Source organism: Colossoma macropomum, unplaced genomic scaffold (genome assembly GCF_904425465.1).
Source record: "Colossoma macropomum unplaced genomic scaffold, Colossoma_macropomum, whole genome shotgun sequence".
In the NCBI taxonomy this organism is placed as follows: domain Eukaryota; kingdom Metazoa; phylum Chordata; class Actinopteri; order Characiformes; family Serrasalmidae; genus Colossoma; species Colossoma macropomum.
The window spans coordinates 24,451,287-24,471,467 of NW_023494809.1; the positions used below are offsets into that span (position 1 = coordinate 24,451,287).

Genomic DNA, 20,181 nt, shown 5'->3' on the forward strand with positions numbered 1-20,181 from the left:
GCAAGGTTTTTTCGGCGAGAGAGAGCAGAGATAGCAGGGTGTGCATCAGCTGTGGTTCCTGTGTCTTGTCGTCTCTTATCATCTCTCCTCAAACAATGCAAAAGAAAAAGAAAAAAAGTGTGGTATTTAGCACAATGTCAGAATGTTTGTCAGACACAGCATATGCTGCTAAAAGTGTTAGCATCCTACTTAAAACCCTTTTCTCACCTTGCCGTGTGGGCCACTAACTGAGCGCTTCTGTGTTTTTGATTTAAAAACAAAGATAATCAGAAATTAAAAGCCATCTGATGTGGCTTTTCAGTTTCCAAGGCTGAAAGATTAGTCAACACAAAACTAGTGGCACATGTAGGGAATATAAAGACTTAAACATGTTTCCACCTGTGACAAAAGGAGCAAACAGCTTAAAATCATTGATCTATTATCATTACCATCACTACCCCCACTCACAGAGCTGTCTGCCACCACAGCAATATCCTGAAATCAACCACCTATGACTCTTGCTTCCGTCATTCAAGTCGACATACGTCAGGCAAGAACTAGTGGAAAAGCAACTGCATAATATTATAACAGGGGGAAAGGGAACAAAATTAAAATAAATATAATTTAAAATATATTTGGTTAATATGTCAGTATATTCTGAGATACATTTTAGTGTTTCGAATGTATTTTGGTGTGGATTGCAATGTATTTGAATGTATCTCAAATATATAAAATATGTCCATATATTTTTTTTTCCATGTGTGTGTCCACTTTCCACAACTAAAACCCTCCCCATTACTGCAACAGCGCCTCCATCTGCTGTTCTGCATACTGGGGGATAAAAAAGTTTGATTGGAAATTAAATAAATGAAGAGTATAACACTTCAAAATCTATGCCATCAAATCATCACTTTCAGATCAATGCTTTTTCTACACCCTTAATCCAGCCAATGAGCTGTACAACAGATGCAGTGCAGATGACAGTCAGCAGGTGCCCATAAAGCTTGGCCTCACCCTGGTGACCGGGAGAGCCCTGCAGGAAAAAGAGCGAGAGGGCGAGAGAGTTCCGAAAACAAACAAAAGGGCCGGAGCTCATCCGGCTGTATCTGACGCGCCAGTCCGAACCCACAGGCCTAGAGCCATGCGTATAATTACACTGCAATTAGTGTCTCTTTATATAAATTACTGCCTCATCGGCCGCATGAAACAATGTCAACAATGCTGTAAGTCCTTTCATGATCTGGATCCTACTGGCTGCACGCACAACGAGAGGGTGAAAAAAAGAGAGAGAGTGGGAGGGTGCAGAGAAAGAATGAGTGAAAGTATGAGTGGGAGCGATGAAGAGAGCGAGAGACGAGGGAGGGAGAAATGGAGAATGTCATTTATCTCACTGTGCCACCCACAAGAGGTAGTGAAGTGGTTTTAAGGCTGTGCTAAGAGAGGAGGCCCTGTCATAGAGTTGAATGGGTTAGTATTTACCTTTTAAAGCAATGGTACCACCTTACAGTTTATTAGTCAAGACATGTTTGAAGTCTAAAGTTTGCACTGGACCCTCGTAAAATATTCATATGAATTTTGCATGTGAAAAAAACATGTATTTGCATGTTAAAAATGTATTATTACATGTGAAAAAATACGTAGGGAAGTCTAGAGAGGCTGTGAGGTAGGTATAATTTTCTGAACTGAGATCACAAATTTCTTATTTTGAGATCACAACTTATTTGCCTGGTGATGTCAAGCAAAACAAAAGTTGTTTTCTCTGAATTGTCTTGATAATCTTGAGATCAAGAGAAAAAGAAGTTGCGATACTGAGAAAACAAATTTTGTTATCTTGAGATCACAAGACAGTTAATTTGTTTTGAGTGAGCATTTATAGACATAAAACTCTTCAGATGTTTGTTCCTGTCACCACCGCTGTAAACAAATCTCACTTGGTGAGTTTCTCTAGAACTGCACATTTCACACCAAACCACTCTGAATTACACTGTTCATACTTAATGATTTAATGATGCAGACATTTTGAAACAGCAGTGAAATGCTTTTTAAGTTGCTGTTGTGTGGTCATCTCAAATAGATGTGCATGATGTCTGACCACAGCATGTGGCACAGTAAAAACAGTAGAGGCAGCCATCCTCAAGTCTAAATTTTATCAATACTTTTGTCCATTTTCATAGATAGAACATATGTTGTAGTCAAGGCAACTAGAGTCCAGTCCGAGTCAAGACCAAGACTGGGACACATCGAGTCGGAATCAAGTCCAAGACCAGGGACACATCAAGTCTGATTCAAGACCAAAGCCGAGACTCATCGAGTTCAAGTCAAGACCAAGGCCAGGACACATCAATCTGACTGAAGACCAAGACCGGGACACATCAAGCCCGATTCAAGACAAAGAACGGAACACATCGAGTATGAGCCAAGACCAAGACCGGGACACATTGAGTCCAAGTCAAGACCAAAACCAGGACTTGTCAAGTCTGTGTCAAGACTAAGACTGAGACACATCAAGTCCGAATCAAGATCGAGACCAGAACACATCGAGTCCAAGGCAAGACCAAGACTGGGAAACATCGAGTCTGAGTCAAGACCAAGATCGGGACACACTGAATCCGAGTCAAGACCAAGACCGGGACACAGAGTCCGAGTCAAAACCAAAACTGGGACACATCGAGTTTGAGTCAAGACCGAGACTGAAAGTAGTCGACAACGACCAGGAGTGCCTGACACAGAAAACAAGACTGAGCGTACTCATTTGTGGTCTGATGGCTGATCTCTAGCACTACAAGTGTAAAGTTAGTATAATGCTAATTAGTGTGTAGAAGCTTCCATTACTTGTTAGCTATGTCAGCCTCACAGCTCCAGTGGCAAAAAAAAAGCAAACTTCGATAAAATGAGATTTTTGGTCAAATTATCATTTAAGTCTAGTGGTATTGAGATGAACTGGTAATGTTCCTTGAAAGTGTGGCTACACACGACCGGGACGACTGCAAACCTTTGCAGACATTTACGAGTAAAGTTAACAGAGGCACTCAGATCATACAAAGGAAAGATCTGAGCCAGTAACAAACGATTAAAAGTCTGAGTGAAAAAACTGTCAGAAAAAAGATTTGAAGGATTATCACTGTATTAGAAGTAATGTTTTCACTGCCGGGGAATGAAAGCAGACTTCCTTTCTCTGAATACAGTACTTACTAATCATCACGAAGCTCAGTGGAGTCACGCAAACTATAAAGCAGGACATTTCTGAATGGGGAACCCAAACAACTTTAAGGATGAGAATGAAAAGCAGAGCTGGAAGAGTAAGAATGCATGCCATGGTGCTAGCAACAAAAACAAGCCACAGAGCTTTGTGCAGAGAAGGCAGCTGTGCTGATTAGATCTCTCTTGTCTCTCTGCATGGTTGTACCTCAGTTTCCATACTTAGTGCAATTCATCCTTTTCACAGGCTTTTTCCATAGGCCAGCCCCCCCCCTTGATTGCACTTCTGACCTGAAAAACTGAACATCAATGACAAGTGAAGAGCAAACCCATACGGAAATCTGACGTATGGCCGTATGCACATATATCATAAAGGGATAGACTGATGTTGTAAAATATATGTACATATATGCTGTGCACATATATGTAGGTATCAAATATTCAGCATATATGCATATAAACCATGTATATGATACCATACAAATATAAATTGAATATACCCTAGTACTGGTATAATTGTTGCTATAATTGAATATTTGAATTTTGCTCAAATATTCAATTATTTAAATGTGTCAGGAAACAATATTTTCACATTTTACACAGATTTTTAGTGCATTACAAAGTATGTGGAAGAAACAAAGAAGATGCACAAATATATACTATATTTTATAACGAGGCTAGCATGGTAAAACTTTACTGGAGGGTGCTGTTCATAAGGCTACGTGGCACCTACATAAGGTTGTCATTACAACTGACATAACCCTACATAACTGTTTATAAATGCTTATCACAACAGGCATCATCTGTCATAAAGGCTACTTTAGCTGACTTCGATCAAAATTGGCAAATGTTACCTTTATAGCGAATGATGCTTATTGGAACAAGCGTGTATCCCAAAGGTGTTAGATGGGGTTGAGGTCAGGGCTCTGTGAGGGTCAGTCAAGTTCTTCCACACCAAACTCACCCAGCCAGGCCTTTATGGACCTTGCTTTGTGCACTGTGGCTCAGTCATGCTGAAACATAACAGGGCCTTCCCCACACTGTTCACACAAAGTTGGAAGCATAGAATTGTCCAAAATGTCTTGGTCTGCTGAAGCATTAAGATTAACCCTCACTGGAACTAAGGGTTCTAGGCCAACCCCTGAAAAACAACCCCATATCATCATCCCTCCTCCACCAAACTTTACATGGCACAGTGCAGTCAGGCAGGTAAGGTTCTCCTGGCATTTCACCAACCCCAGACTCGTCCATCAGACTGACAGATAGAGAAGCTGATTCATCACTCCACAGAATGTTTCCACTGCTCCAGAGTCCAGTGGCGGTGTTTTTGTTAATTGCAAGTAAGCCTAAGGTGGTCAAATGGCCTTGGCTAGCTCTTTAGCTTTTGCTAGCTGTCAGTACTTATAGCTCCCAACTGACGAAAGACACAGCTTGAGCACAACTTTTCTCACCACTGCCGTCTAAACCAGTCAGAAGCTGTTGTTTTTGTGTCACAATAACTGCATTTTCTGCTTTCTTTTATTTGCACAAATGTGCCTCAACCCAGCAGATCAAAACACACCCAGTTATCATTGTTTGTTGTGACGTGAACATTAGATATGGTGAAAACTCACAGGTGTGGAAAATAACTGTGGTCAGATAAAAGAGCCCAAATAATGGGAAAACAAATTTTCCTCACTTTTTTTCAAGTTTGATTCAGTCTGTGAACAGTTTAAAACGTACCACTCCCTGTCAGCGCATAAAGTCCATATATAAAAAAAAACTTTAACTATGTTCACACACAGAACATCAGATTCCTATTATCTATGTTTCAGACCATTTGAGTTTGTGGTAATATCATTACAGTATTACTTAAGCTAAGTAAGTAATACCTAAGCCACAAATTGAACAATAAAATGACCCCATATTACTTGGAGTACTACCTTGCTACATTTATGTACATTAAAGATCTGTTATTTTTTTTGGAAGACACACTGTCACATTACAACAGCAACCAAACGTACAACTGACCTCTACATGTTTATGTCCATTTTCTACAGTTAAAAGGCTAAGAGAACAGGGCCTCCACTGGGAAGAGTCTAAATGGAGAAACTGATCATTGTTGCTTGGCTCTGTCTGTCAGAAAGAGGTTCCTGTGGTCACTGTGGGTTACAGCAAGCTCAACTTGACAAACATGGCAGTGGCCGTCCCAAAAATACATGAGTCACATGAAGAAGACCCAAACAGCACTGTCAGGTTTGTGTCTGACACCTTCTTTCACAGCTCTGAGCTCAGACGAAATAAGAGCAGCTTCGCTTCCAATGTAAACACTCAGCGGACCACCACAGATCCGCTGTGCTGGTGTTTGTTCCAGGCCTGAGCCCAAAAACACATACCTATCCCACCACAGCACCTAACTTAGCTGTAGACTGCCAGAGAGGAAGAGAGAGGGGGAGGGGAAGGGGGAGGGGGAGGGGAGAGAGGGAGAGAGAGAGAGAGAGAGAGAGAGAGAGAGAGAGAGAGAGAGAGAGAGAGAGAGAGATAGAAGTGAGTGTGAGAAAAACAGGCAAAATGAGAGAGGAAGGCAGTGAGAAAGCACAATAAGAGAGAGAGTGAGGGAGTGGAAGTGTGAAAAAACACAAACAAAATAAGCTGAGAGAGAGAGTGTGTGAGTGTGTGGGTATAAGAGAGAGAGAGAAAGAACTTAAACCATAACATACACATTCATGACATTGCAAAAACCAAGACTTGTCAGTTAGCCAGATGATGTATGCTAAAAAGTTACAGGGCAATTCCAACGACTTTTCTAAATTTCTGCATAATTAAATGGTTGAGATGTAAACAAAGTCATCCAGAGTGGTTTGGTGTGAAAGGCTCTGTTTTAGAGAAACTTACAGAGTCAGAATTGTTCACAGGGGTGATGATAAGAACCAGACGTCTGAAGAGTTTAACGCCTCTAGAAGCTCCCTCACAGAAGGTTCTTACATGAAATGGTTAAAAATGATGCCTAAGACACTGTTTGTGGTGGTTTTGAGATCAGATTTAGCACTCAAATGTATTTTTAAAACACATTCATGGAGAATTGGCAAAAACACAGAAAACATACAAAACTATCATTTCAATGTTTTTGGTAAAAATGTGTTCACTCTTTACCTTTTTTACAGCTTCCTTTCTTTTCAGGAGGCTCACTTTCAGTTTTTCAAAGAAATCTGCAGGGATATTTTTCCACACTTCCAAAGTTCAGTCTTCAGAAGTTGGCTGTATTTACTGCTTCTCACCATCCAAGGAATCCCGTACACAGGTGGTCAGTCCTATGCATATCCATCCATATCTCTATCCAGCCAACCATCCATCCATCCATCAATCTATCTATCTCTCTGTCCATCTATCTATCTATCTATCTATCTATCTATCTATCTATCTATCTATAGACTTGGCACAATTTCTCAATTACAGTTTGTGGAAACCATTTTGCTTTGACTTCCCCTTCCTTCCTCTAGTGGATTATCTTCTATCTAATCTCTTCAGAAATATTTCCTAAAAAATCAACAACTTGTACTTAATGGCTGTTTTGACTGGAAATGAAAAAAGATGGCTGGTCTCTGACAGTGTTGTACATGCAGGGTGTTGCAAGGACAAATATTTTCCAAAGAATTTATTTTTTCCCCGATATACCATTAATTTACTGTTATCAACATGACATACAAAAACTCAAGTTTGTAGGTTCACTGGTGGTTTTGTATAGTAAATAAAATGGCTATAGTTGCTTTATAGACATTGTGACCCCTGGTTCCTATCAATACCACTGTAAAGAAATCAGAGTCTGTAGGTTTCTCTACAATGAACCATTTCTCATCAGACCACCCGGAATGACTTTTACATCTCAACAATCTAATTATTAGATTTTTTTTAAATGGGTGGATTTCCCCTTCAAGCCTACCCAATAGGAGGAGAAGTCAGTGCCATTTGTGGGACAGTCATCAGTTAAGTTAAGTTATCCAGCTAAGAAGTTATCCAGCCGAGAAATCCTGCCTGCTGGACATTCAACCCCACATCATAGCAACAACACAGACTGTGGCTGTAGAAGCAGAACCACAACCTGATCCCACTGATCCACACCAGCGTCTTCAGCTTGCCGCAAATTGAGAGGGTAAGCAGTAGATGTTTATTGAAGAAGACTAAAATGTAATAAATAATATTAAGTAATTATAAATACAGTACATTCTTTGTGAGTGTTTGTATGTGTGAGCATTACAGCAGAGAGGTTCAGGTTCCCGGTTGCCCACACGCATTTTCAGTTACAGCTTTGAAAATAACTTTCAGCTACAGCCACCATGTGAAGTCTATTACAGAGAGAGTTTATAGCACTTTTGAATGAAAAGCTAAAATATAAAGCACAGTTTCTGACCACATGAGAGGTAATCTAATTGTTAGCCACAGAGACTCAGCATTTGACCGCAGCCCCTATTCGACAGGTATAGGCTTGGAGACGGCACTCCTTCGAGCACTCGTCTTTGTGGTGGTCACGCAATCCACTCCTCATGAGATCTGTCCGTGATGGTCACGTGATCTCTGGTTTCCATGGTTATCTTGTGACCCCCCCCCCAGTTTCTCTTTGATGGTCTGGGAAGTGCAGGATGCAGCAGATGTCATGTGACTGCCTTGTTAGGGAGGAGCAGGTTGTTGAGCTGGATCACAGTGTTGGCAAAGTCCACTAGCTCCACAAAGTCTGAGGTGATGATGTTCACACCATTCTCGCCTGGCTTCTGCGCTTCCACCCACGTCATGATGATCGGCAGGTTCCTGCACAGGAACAGAAGGGATGACATGACCTGAAAGTATGTCCAAGTCCATTATTCTCCTATAAAATAATTGAATAAATACATATCACATTATTCAATACCTCCCTTTTTTCAGTGCATCAACATAAAATTCATTTTAGGCATTTATACCTCTCAAAATCTAAAAATGCCAGGGAGTGTGGCAATATATGCAGATTAAGTTATTAAAAATAACTATTAATGCATAAATAAATCCATAATTGACCTTCAGGAAGCAATGCCAAGGTCAGTAGCCCAGTAACCCAGTATTGGTAAATAGCTTTATTAATATTTTAATAATTTTATTACTGTGTTTTTGCACCACCTGACATTTTCTGGGGGGGAGTAAAATTAATGATCATGTTTTGAAATAAAACCTATTTTATACCAGTTTGAAATGTATAAAACAAATACTAACACAGTGAATAGATTCTTATAGATACAAAATCATTTATGTTCACTTTTAATAATACCAGATACCAAGTCTGCAACTTAAATTCACTCACTGATTGTTTCCATGGAGGTGTGTGGACCTGTTATGCTGTTCTACTGAGAACCAAAGGTATAGAAAATGACCTAAGGTGTTTTTTCTGGTCCTTACAACTTTCCATTAATATATTTTACTGAACAGAAGAGACACAAAGGGCCCAAATTCTATATTTTTCATGTATTGTGTTTTGCTCTGCCTGAAATATATAACACTTGTGAGGTTTTGTTACCTTGCCTGTAAAACTGACACGTGTAAATTGTTCCGACTTCGCTTCATTCAAAAACAGTCAAGGTGAAACAGTCAAGGTGTGACTGTATGGGACAAACTGTTAAATTTGGACTGAAATTCTTAGGGACACTGAAAAAAAAACAGACTTCAGCTTCATCTCTGGATCCAAGATGCAATGACATTTACTTCCTGACAGCCAGGGACAGTACAACATTTGAACATTTTCCCCATCTTGTGCCTGAACAACTCTGCTACAGACTGTCTGCAGTAACAACACTCCGCATCACTTCAACATAAATAGGAAAGATAAACTGCTTCAGACTAAATAGGTGATATATATATATAAATGTGTTCATGGTTGTAACATCATAACTATGATATATTCAAAACGGGCTGTGTTTGCAGCGAACTTTTCATATATGGACTGGGGAGTGAGCAGTGTACATTGAACTACAGCCTGTGGGGATGTGTGTGTGTTAAATCTGATAAGTGTGGGGTGGCTTGTATGAGTATTAGCGTGTGATGGTTCTACTTCAGACTGGAAATAAACTCAGAGCTTTCCCTCCTGTCTCCACTGATGCACAGCAGCAGGCCGCACAAAACCAGGAAATGGGAAGCTTGAGCGTTGAGTTTATTCAGGAATAATAAACAATGCCCATTCTGCGCTCAGGCACAATTAATCCTTTTTCCTGTGAGACTGCCGTCTGACTAAGACGTCCGTCAAGAGGTAGCTCCGGTCACTTGACAAGCCAGTTCTAGAAGATTGAGCCTTGCTGTATGCTACATGTACAAGGTGTACCTATTGCTGACAATGGTGTTACAATGCACACTCACAGCCACATAATGTCAATAGAAAGGCTCTGCAGAGAAAAGGAACACTCCAGAGCAGCCAGACATGAGCCTAAGGTCAGCATGAGCAATGCCACACGTCAACTAGAGTGGTATAAAACCCCCACTATTGGGCTGTGGAGCGGTGGGATGATGGTAGGAGATGAGTCACCTTGGAAAACCTTTGGGGGGAGCACTATTTGTGGTCTAGAACTAATCATCCAACATCAGTACCTGACCCTCACCAATGCTCTTGGGGCTGAATTCAATTAAATCCTCACAGCAGTGTTCCAAGTTTTTCCAGAGTAAAGTCTGTAGAGTCTCTAAAGAGTAGAGGAGCAAGCAAACAGGGGACAAACAGTTGGAGGTATACTTCTAGACTGGACAGAGCAAAATTAAGCCTAAGTCTAGACCAAAATCTAGACTTTAGAAGTTGGGCTTGTGCAGTTAATCTTCCTCATCTAACTGTTTGGACCAGCTTCCTCAAACCAAATCAAGCTTAAGCCTAGATTCAAAGAATTTCCACTGGTCAATCACCACTGACGTTTTAAAGCTAGGCTCAATCCATGTATAGGAAACTGGTCTTTTGTGTACGCCTATGTTCTTCAGGACCAACCCTCAACATGCATCTATACTGCCATCTGCTGGCTCCTTGGAAAAACTGTTGAACTAATGCACTTGCCAGCACTCATCTAAATCCAGAATAAGAGCTAAGATTATTTAGACTGGTAAGACAAAAAAAAACATAAAAACAATACAGTTCCCTCAACCCCCAATAGCTCACTTCTCCACAAGGTAGTTGCGCAGTCCCATGACCAGCCCTCCGACGACGGTCTTTATGCGGGGGGTGAGGATGGCCTGGGACACGTGGAAGCTGTCGTATTTAGCTCTCTCGCCCAGTGTGGTCTCCAGGAACTGGATGAGCTTGGTGGTGTCAGTGGTGTTGGCCCACGGGGCTGGGATTTTACTTCCCGGCCACAAAACTGGACAGCCCTTAGCAGACGGGTGATGATAGAACACCAGGACCTGTGGGATACATTATCAGATATGTGAGAGAGACATAAGACTAACAGATCATTAAAAGAAACAAATAAAAAATTGTAAGATGTATCACTGTAGCTATTGCTTCAAATCATATACGCCATATGTCCAGAAGCTTCCAGACGCTTCTGTAATTTCCATAGAAAAGCATTGCTTATAGAATGGGATGCTCTGGAGCAGCCGCACATTTGCCCAGTGCCAACTGTGGGAGGGGTATAAAGCCCCCAGCATTGGGATGAGTTAGAGTGACCAAGAACTGATCATCCAACATCAGTACCTGACCTCACTAATGATCTTGCGGCTGAATGCAAACAAATCCCCACAGCAACGTTCCAATGTCTAGTGTAAAGCCTTCCCAGAAGAGCAGAGGCTGTTACTGCAGCAACGGGTGGACAGAATCCCTATTAATAACTTTGATTTCAGAAGAAACGTTGGTTTCTACAAACTTTTGGATGCAGTGTAGTACTGATAAAGAAATACAGAAGCAAAACATGAACAGAAACTGTAAAGAGAAAAAGTCACATCCGTTGCTGACGAGTCACATCATTTGCTGACTATTCCCATCAAAATGCTGACTGAGTAACCGATTTGAACTGGCCATGTCACATCTTGTTGAGCAGAGCGAGGAAGTGAGACTTTAATCTTGCAGAGATTAGGGTCAGCACACAGCAGGAAGGACTGACCTTTGCCCTGGGTCGAGCCTGAAGCACCATTTTGTCCCTGGTTAAGGACATCTCTCCCACCGAGGAATGTATTATTGCTTTGGATATATTTTGCTTCAGCACGTTTCATGTTCATCAAGCATCTTCCTTGGTATGAAGAGCAGACTGTGCCTAAATAATGACTGGACATGTTTCTTTTTCCCCAGCTATTTTTAAAAACACAAACTTTTTTGGCCCAAAGTGCTGATGAGTGCTTACATCTCACAACAATGATTGGGGTTTGGGCAATATGGTCAACAACTTTCTATTTAATGTATTAAAGTCAGTGTTTGGCAGAATACTTTGAAAAAGTAGTGATGGCTAAATACACCGATCAGGCATTGTGACCACCTCCTTGTTTCTACGCTCATTGTCCATTTTATCAGCTCCACTTACTATATAGGTGCACTTTGTAGTTCCACAGTTACAGACTGTAGTCCATCTGTTTCTCTGCATACTTCATTAGCCCCCTTTTACCCTGTCCTTCAGTGGTCAGGACCCCCATGGACCCTCACAGAGCAGGTTACTATTTGGGTGGTGGATCATTCTCAGCACTGCAGTGACACTGACATGGTGGTGGTGTGTTAGTGTGTGTTGTGCTGGTCTGAGTGGATCAGACACAGCAGTGCTGCTGGAGTTTTTAAACACCTCAGTGTCACTGCTGGACTGAGAATAGTCCACCAACCAAATATATCCAGCCAACAGCGTCCTGTAACCACTGATGAAGGACTAGAGGATGACCAACACAAACTGTGCAGCAGCAGATGAGCTGTCGTCTCTGACTTTACATCTACAAGGTGGACTGACAAGGTAGGAGTGCATAATAGAATGGACAGTGAGTGGACACAGTGTTTAAAAACTCCAGCAGCACTGCTGTGTCTGATCCACTGAAGAACAGGGTAAAAGGGGGCTAACAAAGTATGCAGAGAAACAGATGGACTACAGTCTGTAACTGTAGAACTACAAAGTGCACCTTAATAGTAAGTGGAGCTGATAAAATGGACAATGAGTGCAGAAACAAGGAGGTGGTCATAATGTTATGCCTGATCGGTGTAACTGAATACACTGTTGTGTATTGTATGCCATGTTATGTATTGACTACAATACATAAAAAGTAACATATTCAGAATACATTTAGAATTCATATTGCATAAAGCAGATGGAAAAACATTCACACTGTTCCTTGCTTACTGGTTACTAGTTACTAGTTTTCTTCTTGTAATTCATGTGTTTCATGACAAATTCACTGATTTAAATGAATTATTTTGGCTGTCAAAATCCCACTGCTGTCTCATTAACTATAACGATTCGCCGTATCCCAATAAAAAATCTATTAAAGTCTATTAATTCTCACTATAAAGTGGATAGCTGTGTGACTTTAAGTTAATGACATGTATGTAACTCGCCATGATAGCATCGATGCTAAGCTTATTACACATGAATGTCAACTACTGAGGGGGCTCTTTAGTTCAATCATACCTAAATAGTACAAGTAATAGTAGTAATACCTAAACAGTGATCATCACATTGATTTATCAGTCTACTCAGGCTTTAACAGAGCTCAGTAACACAGAGATTAATAACTGATCATCATATTGATTTATCAGTCTACTCAGGCTTTAGCAGAGCTCAGTAACACTGAGATTAAAAACTGATCATCATATTGATTTATCAGTCTACTCAGGCTTTAGCAGAGCTCAGTAACACTGAGATTAATAACTGATCATCATATTGATTCATCAGTCTACTCAGGCTTTAGCAGAGCTCAGCAACACTGAGATTAATAACTGATCACTTTGATTTATCAGTCTACTCAGGCTTTAGCAGAGCTCAGCAACACTGAGATTAATAACTGATCATTACATTGATTCATCAGTCTACTCAGGCTTTAGCAGAGCTCAGTAACACTGAGATTAATAACTGATCATCACATTGATTCATCAGTCTACTCAGGCTTTAACAGGAACGTCAATGTTTGCAAAAAAGCTGTTTATTGACTTCTTCTTTAGAATACATCTTTACATGATGCACACTGGTTTTAAAATAGTTAAACAAGCATTGATGGTGTATTTTTTTAATTTAGTGAGTAAATATTTTAAAATCATTCTCCTAAATATTCAAAAGTAGCTGTTTTATTTAAATACTGTCTTTACAACATGTCACTTGGACAGATACTTCATTTCTGTATTCTGAATACTTGTTTTCTCATTACATCCCAACCCTTAAATTAAAACTGGTCATATTCCTGGTCAAAATTGGTCATAACCCTGATCATATTAAGCACAATTCATCATCATTTAACACATTAAATTCTTGTTTTTCTGTAATCTTCTTTCATAATGTAGTGACTTTTGCCTACCTCGAAAAGTGTTTTCTGATTCTTGATTAGTGTTGCGCATCAGTGGGTAGGGAAAAAGAAACGTTAACAGATTATATCATGTGTTACCTTCCACGCCCACCCCCACCCATCACGGAGAGAAAACACTCAGTCAGCTCAGAGCTCAGAGACCCTCCCTAACGCAGTGTCGTACGAGATGGAAGGAAAATTTGTGTTGATTTCCGATAAATCAATGTGATGATCAGTAAACTTGAAGCAGACGCAAATCCACGTCGCTGTCCAGACAAACAACACGTATCAACCAAATGGTAACTTTACTGGAGAAGACAAAATGCTTTTATCTGTTAGTATAAGTTGATGTAAAAAGATTTTGGAGCATTTCTATTGGTCCATTCATCATGAGGTTTTCACACAATATACAGGACAGCTGCTGTGCTCAAAATGCTTATATTCAAAAATAAAAAATAAGCGAAATGCATTACTTTTTGGACAGCGATGATATTTAAAAACCTTTTGAAAAGCTAAGTGCCCCCCAGCCCTTCCGGATCAAAGGTGGTTTAAACACCTGAAAGGTTCAAGTGCTGACATCACACGGGTGTTGCTTTGAGATCAAGTACTTTTGTCAGTTGTTCCTTAAATTTTGCAGCTTTTGGAAAGTCCCCAAACTTTTGATAGGCAGTGGCATGTTCCACTGAGACACACTGAAATCTACTGTAAGCATGTTTTCCATTTTTGGTCTGCGAGCTGCCTTGAAAGTTTAATTAACTTAATAATGTCAGGGGCTTTTTAGAGCTTTCAATACACATAAAAGCATCAAACTGCTTCACAGTAAAAGTGGAACTCATTTCCACCGATACGCCTCTAACCATGCAGCGCTGAACACTCTAACTGCCTCCTGATTCCCACTAATCTCTTCAACGTCTTTCCCTAAGACTTTGACACTGACCTGCTCTTCTGCTTACAGCCTGAAATAGACATGGGCACATATGCAAAGCCCGCCCCCTGACACAGTAAGTGAAAATGTGGGAGTTTATTTTGGTTAAGTGTAAAAAGTGAAGTATTGATGGAAAGGGGAAATGGTGGTTTGAGAAGTGAGTTACTTTCAAAGTGAAGCCTGGCTCTCTTATTGCTTTCAAATTATGACAGTCAATCAATGCCCCTCAATGGACAAGCTCTTTTTCTTGAACACCTGAACTCTAAGAGCAATACACTGGATGCAAAGCAACAAGGCTTATGAGGCAAGGCTGCTGATAGAGTTTCACAATATAGCTTTTTTTAATTGCAATACTGATAATAAAAATGTTCTAACCAAAACTGTTTAGTGAGTGCTGCCAGCCTCCTGGCCAATCACAGGCATTCGTGATTTTAATGAATCGATTAAACAATTTTGGTCAAAATGATACATGTTGACTGTTAGAAACTTTAAAAGGGAATTTCTCGAAAACATTTCGGAGTAACGAAATTTTGTTAACAGAATGGTTCACAGTGGTGGTGATAGGAACCAGATGTCCAAAGAGTTTAATGCCTCTAAAAATAGTCATTATTGTATCATATTATACTGAAATGATTACAGCTAAATGCTCAAGACACTGTTTTACATAGATCAGTGGCCTAAAATGTATTTTAATCCATTTATTTTAATCCATTCACAGCAGAGAGATCCAGGGCTTTTTACAATGGTTAAGTAAATCGTCTTGTTTCCTACGTCTACCACTGTAAAGAAATCTGGGTCTGCTAGAGTCACTACAATTAACCACAGTGTTCCCCTTTAAGTGTTCACCAATGTATTTCATTATACTGTGAGGTCTATCGCAATGTCTAGCACTGTAGCCACAATACAGAACTACGACCATCTTGTCCAGGCCTAGTTACTTCAGTAAGTCAAGCTATAGCAGGCCTATTACCTGGTACTTCTTCTCCCACATATAATCCAGAGTGATGTCCTCCACCACGTTGATCTTGCAGAGCTTGGATCCAAAAACCTCCTTCAGCATGTTGATGAGATAGCGATGGTGCTCCTCCTCCATGGCATAGTGGTGGTTGAAATCCAGAAAGACGACCTCCTGGCGGTGCGCGCTGAGGAAAGTGTTAATGTCCACGAGACCATCTCGCACTTTGTGGCCAAACAGGCCATGGATGAAGTAGACCTCACAGCCTTCCTCGCCCGGCTTTGAAGAGACACGGAGGTCAAAATAGCGAATTCCGCCCTCCAGCTGCTCTCGGAAGGTGAGGTTCTGAGTCATCGACCACTTCTTCATCACCTTCTTGGCCAACAGACGGAAAATCATGGCCAGGTGCTTGACGAATGCTTTCTGATCAGGGCCGACCGGAGCGTTCTCATCCACCCAAAAGCTGAAGGAGTCGTGGGATCCTACAATGATAAAGTGGAGATCACAAACAGAAGTAAATGACAGAGACTAAACAATAACCGGGTTAGTGATATGAATAACTTAAGACTGAGGTTATTCTACCACATTTCAAAAAGCAGAGTATAAGTACAACAGTAACAGTTCAAAAAACAACTTGGAAAACATACAGAACTGCAGCATCAATCAGAACAGGAGCTGGAGTTCAGGGTCTACTCTTCTCTTTTTGATGCAGTTTAGGTCTAAAAATGTAATGCTTGATCTCAAAAGTTGGTGTGACCAGTGGTCAGCACAGGTGCTGGCGCAAATGCAACAGAATGAACTTATACATAAAAAGCAGTCAGTCACTTAATGTGAATGGCTAAAATGAGAATAGATTACTAAAGTGAGAATGGATTACTTTCCTCATGAGTACAGTTAGGGATAAGTACTGAAAATACACAGTAATATATAAACCCATCAATTTCACTGAAAGACATTTAAGCTTAAAACTAGATTTTAATACAATATGCATCATATTATGTAAAATTCTAAAGCACAGCACTGCATTACGCAAACATAAGGGTTTGAAAGAATTCATCATTTTTACATTTTCGTCATTCACACCTCTGAATCATCACCATGATTATGAAAGTATGAAAGTACTACAGGGGGGTTACGCACCTAAGCTATTCACTCACCTTCGCACCTGTGTAAATGTGATGTGACGTTAAACATGATTTGATTTGATCAGTGTTCTCTCCCTACAACACCTGACATGTATTGTGTAAATAACACATGCAACCACTGGGAACCCCCCACTGCCATTAAGAAATCCTTTAATGTACCACTGATGTGGAGGCTAATAAATACAAATACAGTTGTGCTGGACGTCCTAGCAGAAACATTAGCTATCTGGCTTCCTTCTGCATTAGCCAGCTAGCGTGAAAACAAACAAACAGACAAACAATCAAAAAAAAAAACCCAATATTTCAGACAGCCCATCCTCATGTATCCAGCCCAAAGTACTTGTAGTAGCACCTCACACGTTCAAGATACATCCCCAGGTGGGGGTTTTCCAAGCCTTTAAACCAGAAAATCTCACTCTCGAGATTGTGGCACCAAGTGAGTAGGCATGTTTACAGCAGATGTGGGCATGGTTAATGTTTCACTTTCACCAGAGTGTCCCAGAGTGTTTATTGTAACAGATTTTAAATGCACACAGACTTTTCTTTTAGAAAATAAAAAGACAAATATCACAAACAAATGAGAGAAAAAAGTAACTAGGCCTAATATCAAATGATATTATAGAAAATGTTGTGGCTGACCCTGTGCTAGATTAAAATGATTTACTAAACTAATGTACAAAGTTTACCTAAAGAAAGGAAGAAAGGAAAAATAAGTAAACAGGACTGTGAGTGAAAAATGAAAAAGCAAAATGATTAGTGGAATTTTGTCTAATAGTCTGCTTAACCAACAGTGGGCCGCCCGGAAAACGCTGAGCAAAAAGCCAGTGGACCCACAGCTTATCCTTCTGGGTTGCGGTGGGGTGCTGAAGCCTATCCTAGCTATCATTGGGCGGAAGGCAGGATACACCCTGGACAGGTCACCAGTCCATCGCAGGGCAGACAGACAGACAGACGTACACATTCACACCTAGGGGCAATTTAGCATGTCCAGTTAGCCTGACTGCATGTCTTTGGACTGTGGGAGGAAACCAGAGAAGCCGGAGGAAACCCACGCAGACACAGGGAGAACATGCAAACTCCACATAGAACGGACACTGGAACAAATTTTTTTTGAATTTTTCATTCAGATAATATATATATATACATATATATATATATATATATATATATATATATATATATATATATATATATTATCTGAATGAAAAATTAGGGCTAATAAGCAGAATTTGGCTAACAACACAGGAATTCTGGGTAACTCCGCCTCATACTCTCTCAGTGTTCTCCTCACAAAAATAAGAACATTTGAATTCTTCCATCTTTACTAACAACTTGCCTGGACTGAGTGATAACAACTAACTGCGAGACAATAAGTCATCTTAACTCGATTAAGTAAGTACAAATAACTTCAGGGCTTTCACTGTATGTCAAAAAAGTACACCACCTTTAGTAGTGCACTTATTAGTGCAGTATGTACTATGTAGGCTACAGTACTGTGTTTTGGACGCAGCCAACTAGCTCAATGCTACTATAAGCAGAAAGGCCCCACCTGGCACGGCCAGGTACTTCAGCGGCATGGCCGTTAGCGCTGGGCACAAAGAGCCCATCCAGTCAGCGTTGCGGTCGTTGCCGGTCGGTCTTGTCTTCATGTTGACCCAGATTACCTCACCGCAGCGTGTCAGCAGTAGCCCTCACTTTTCCATTTTAACTCCGGCGACCACTTACCCACCCCCTTGTAGTTCATACTCGCCTAATGAGTGGTTAAGTGTGAAGAGCAGAGGCTCCTGAAGGTGGACTGAGCGCTACGGCGAAGCCGGTAACACTGAGTGGTGGCATGGCGGAGAGCTAACGCTTCCTCTGACCACCTTAATCAGCTTAATCCCAAATTACAGCTCCTCATCCTCCTCCCGGCTTCCACACTCAGGCTGAGGAGTCCTCGGGGAGAGGTGTCTCTGGATTAGCCCTGTAAAACACACGGAGTGTCTGGAATATTAGTTTTATTAGTGTAAATTAGCCTCCTAATAGTCTGCTTAGTGGGGAGAAGTATTCAGGTAACAGGGGAGACTTGTTTATTCCAGTTTTAACAGAGGCTCTCTAGTTTATTCTCTAAATAAACTATTAAATTAATCTTTATTCTTTTAATAATAGTAAATGAGCAAAACGGCATACTGAAAATAGCTCATTCATGGTGACCCATAACGAATCGAAAAATAAATCAATACAAACATACACAAATTCTTAGTTATGTATTGTACACTATATTGCCAAAAGTATTCACTCACCCATCCAAATCATTGAATTCAGTTGTTCCAATCACTTCCATGACCACAGGTGTGTAAAACCAAGCACCTAGGCATGCAGACTGCTTCTACAGACATTAGTGAAAGAATGGGTTGCTCTCAGGAGCTCAGTGAATTCCAGCGTGGTGCTGTGATTGGATGCCACCTGTGCAACAAGTCCAGTCGTGAAATTTCCTCGCTACTAAATATTCCACAGTCAACTGTCAGTGGTATTATAACAAAGTGGAAGCGATTGGGAACGACAGCAATTCAGCCATGAAGTGGTCGGCCACGTAAAATGATAGAGTGGGGTCAGCGGATGCTGAGGCGCATAGTGCGCAGAGGTCGTCAACTTTCTGTAGAGTCAATCGCTACAGACCTCCAAACTTCATGTGGGCTTCAGATTAGCTCAAGAACAGCGTAGAGAGCTTCATGGAATGGGTTCCCAAGGCTGAGCAGCTGCATCCAAGCCTTACATCACCAAGCGCAGTGCAAAGCGTCGAATGCAGTGGTGTTAAGTGCCGCTACTGGACTCTAGTTGTCTGGAGTGACGAATTGGCAATCCAATGGACGAGTCTGGGTTTGGCGGTTGCCAGGAGAACAATGCTTGTCTGACTGCATTGTGCCACGTGTAAAGTTTGGTGGAGGGGGGATTATGGTGTGGGGTTGGGCTCGGCCCCTTAGTTCCAGTGAAAGGAACTCTTAATGCTTCAGCATAACAAGAGATTTTGGATAATTTCATGCTCCCAACTTTGTGGGAACAGTTTGGGGATGGCCCTCTTCCTGTTCCAACATGACTGCGCACCAGTGCACAAAGCAAGGTCCATAAAGACATGGATGAGCGAGTTTGGTGTGGAAGAACTTGAGTGACCTGCACAGAGTCCTGACCTCAACCTGATAGAACACCTTTGGGATGAATTAGAGCGGAGACTGTGAGCCAGGCCTTCTCGTCCAACATCAGTGTCTGACCTCACAAATGCGCTTCTGGAAGAATGGTCAAAAATTCCCATAAACACTCCTAAACCTTGTGGAAAGCCTTCCTAGAAGAGTTGAAGCTGTTATAGCTGCAAAGGGTGGGCTGACATCATATTTAACCCTATGGATTAAGAATGGGATGTCCCTCAAGTTCATATGTGTGTGAAGGCAGATGAGCGAATACTTTTGCCAATATAGTGTAAATGTAATTTGCATGTGTGTATGTATGCATACTTTATTTATGTTATTTTTAATTATTCATTATTTTCATGATCTGATGGCTAACATTGA

General features: G+C 40.9%; 1 protein-coding gene across 1 annotated transcript; it reads right to left on the reverse strand.

Annotated features, from left to right (window-relative positions):
- Nucleotides 1-7,805: 7,805 nt before the first annotated feature.
- On the reverse strand, nt 7,806-18,285 carry plcxd2 (phosphatidylinositol-specific phospholipase C, X domain containing 2). The gene is made up of 4 exons (XM_036558699.1): nt 18,186-18,285; nt 15,507-15,973; nt 10,307-10,548; nt 7,806-7,959 (listed from the first exon to the last, which is right to left on the reverse strand). The coding sequence occupies exons 1-4, from the start codon at nt 18,283-18,285 to the stop codon at nt 7,806-7,808; spliced, it is 963 nt and encodes a 320-aa protein (XP_036414592.1).
- Nucleotides 18,286-20,181: the final 1,896 nt, after the last annotated feature.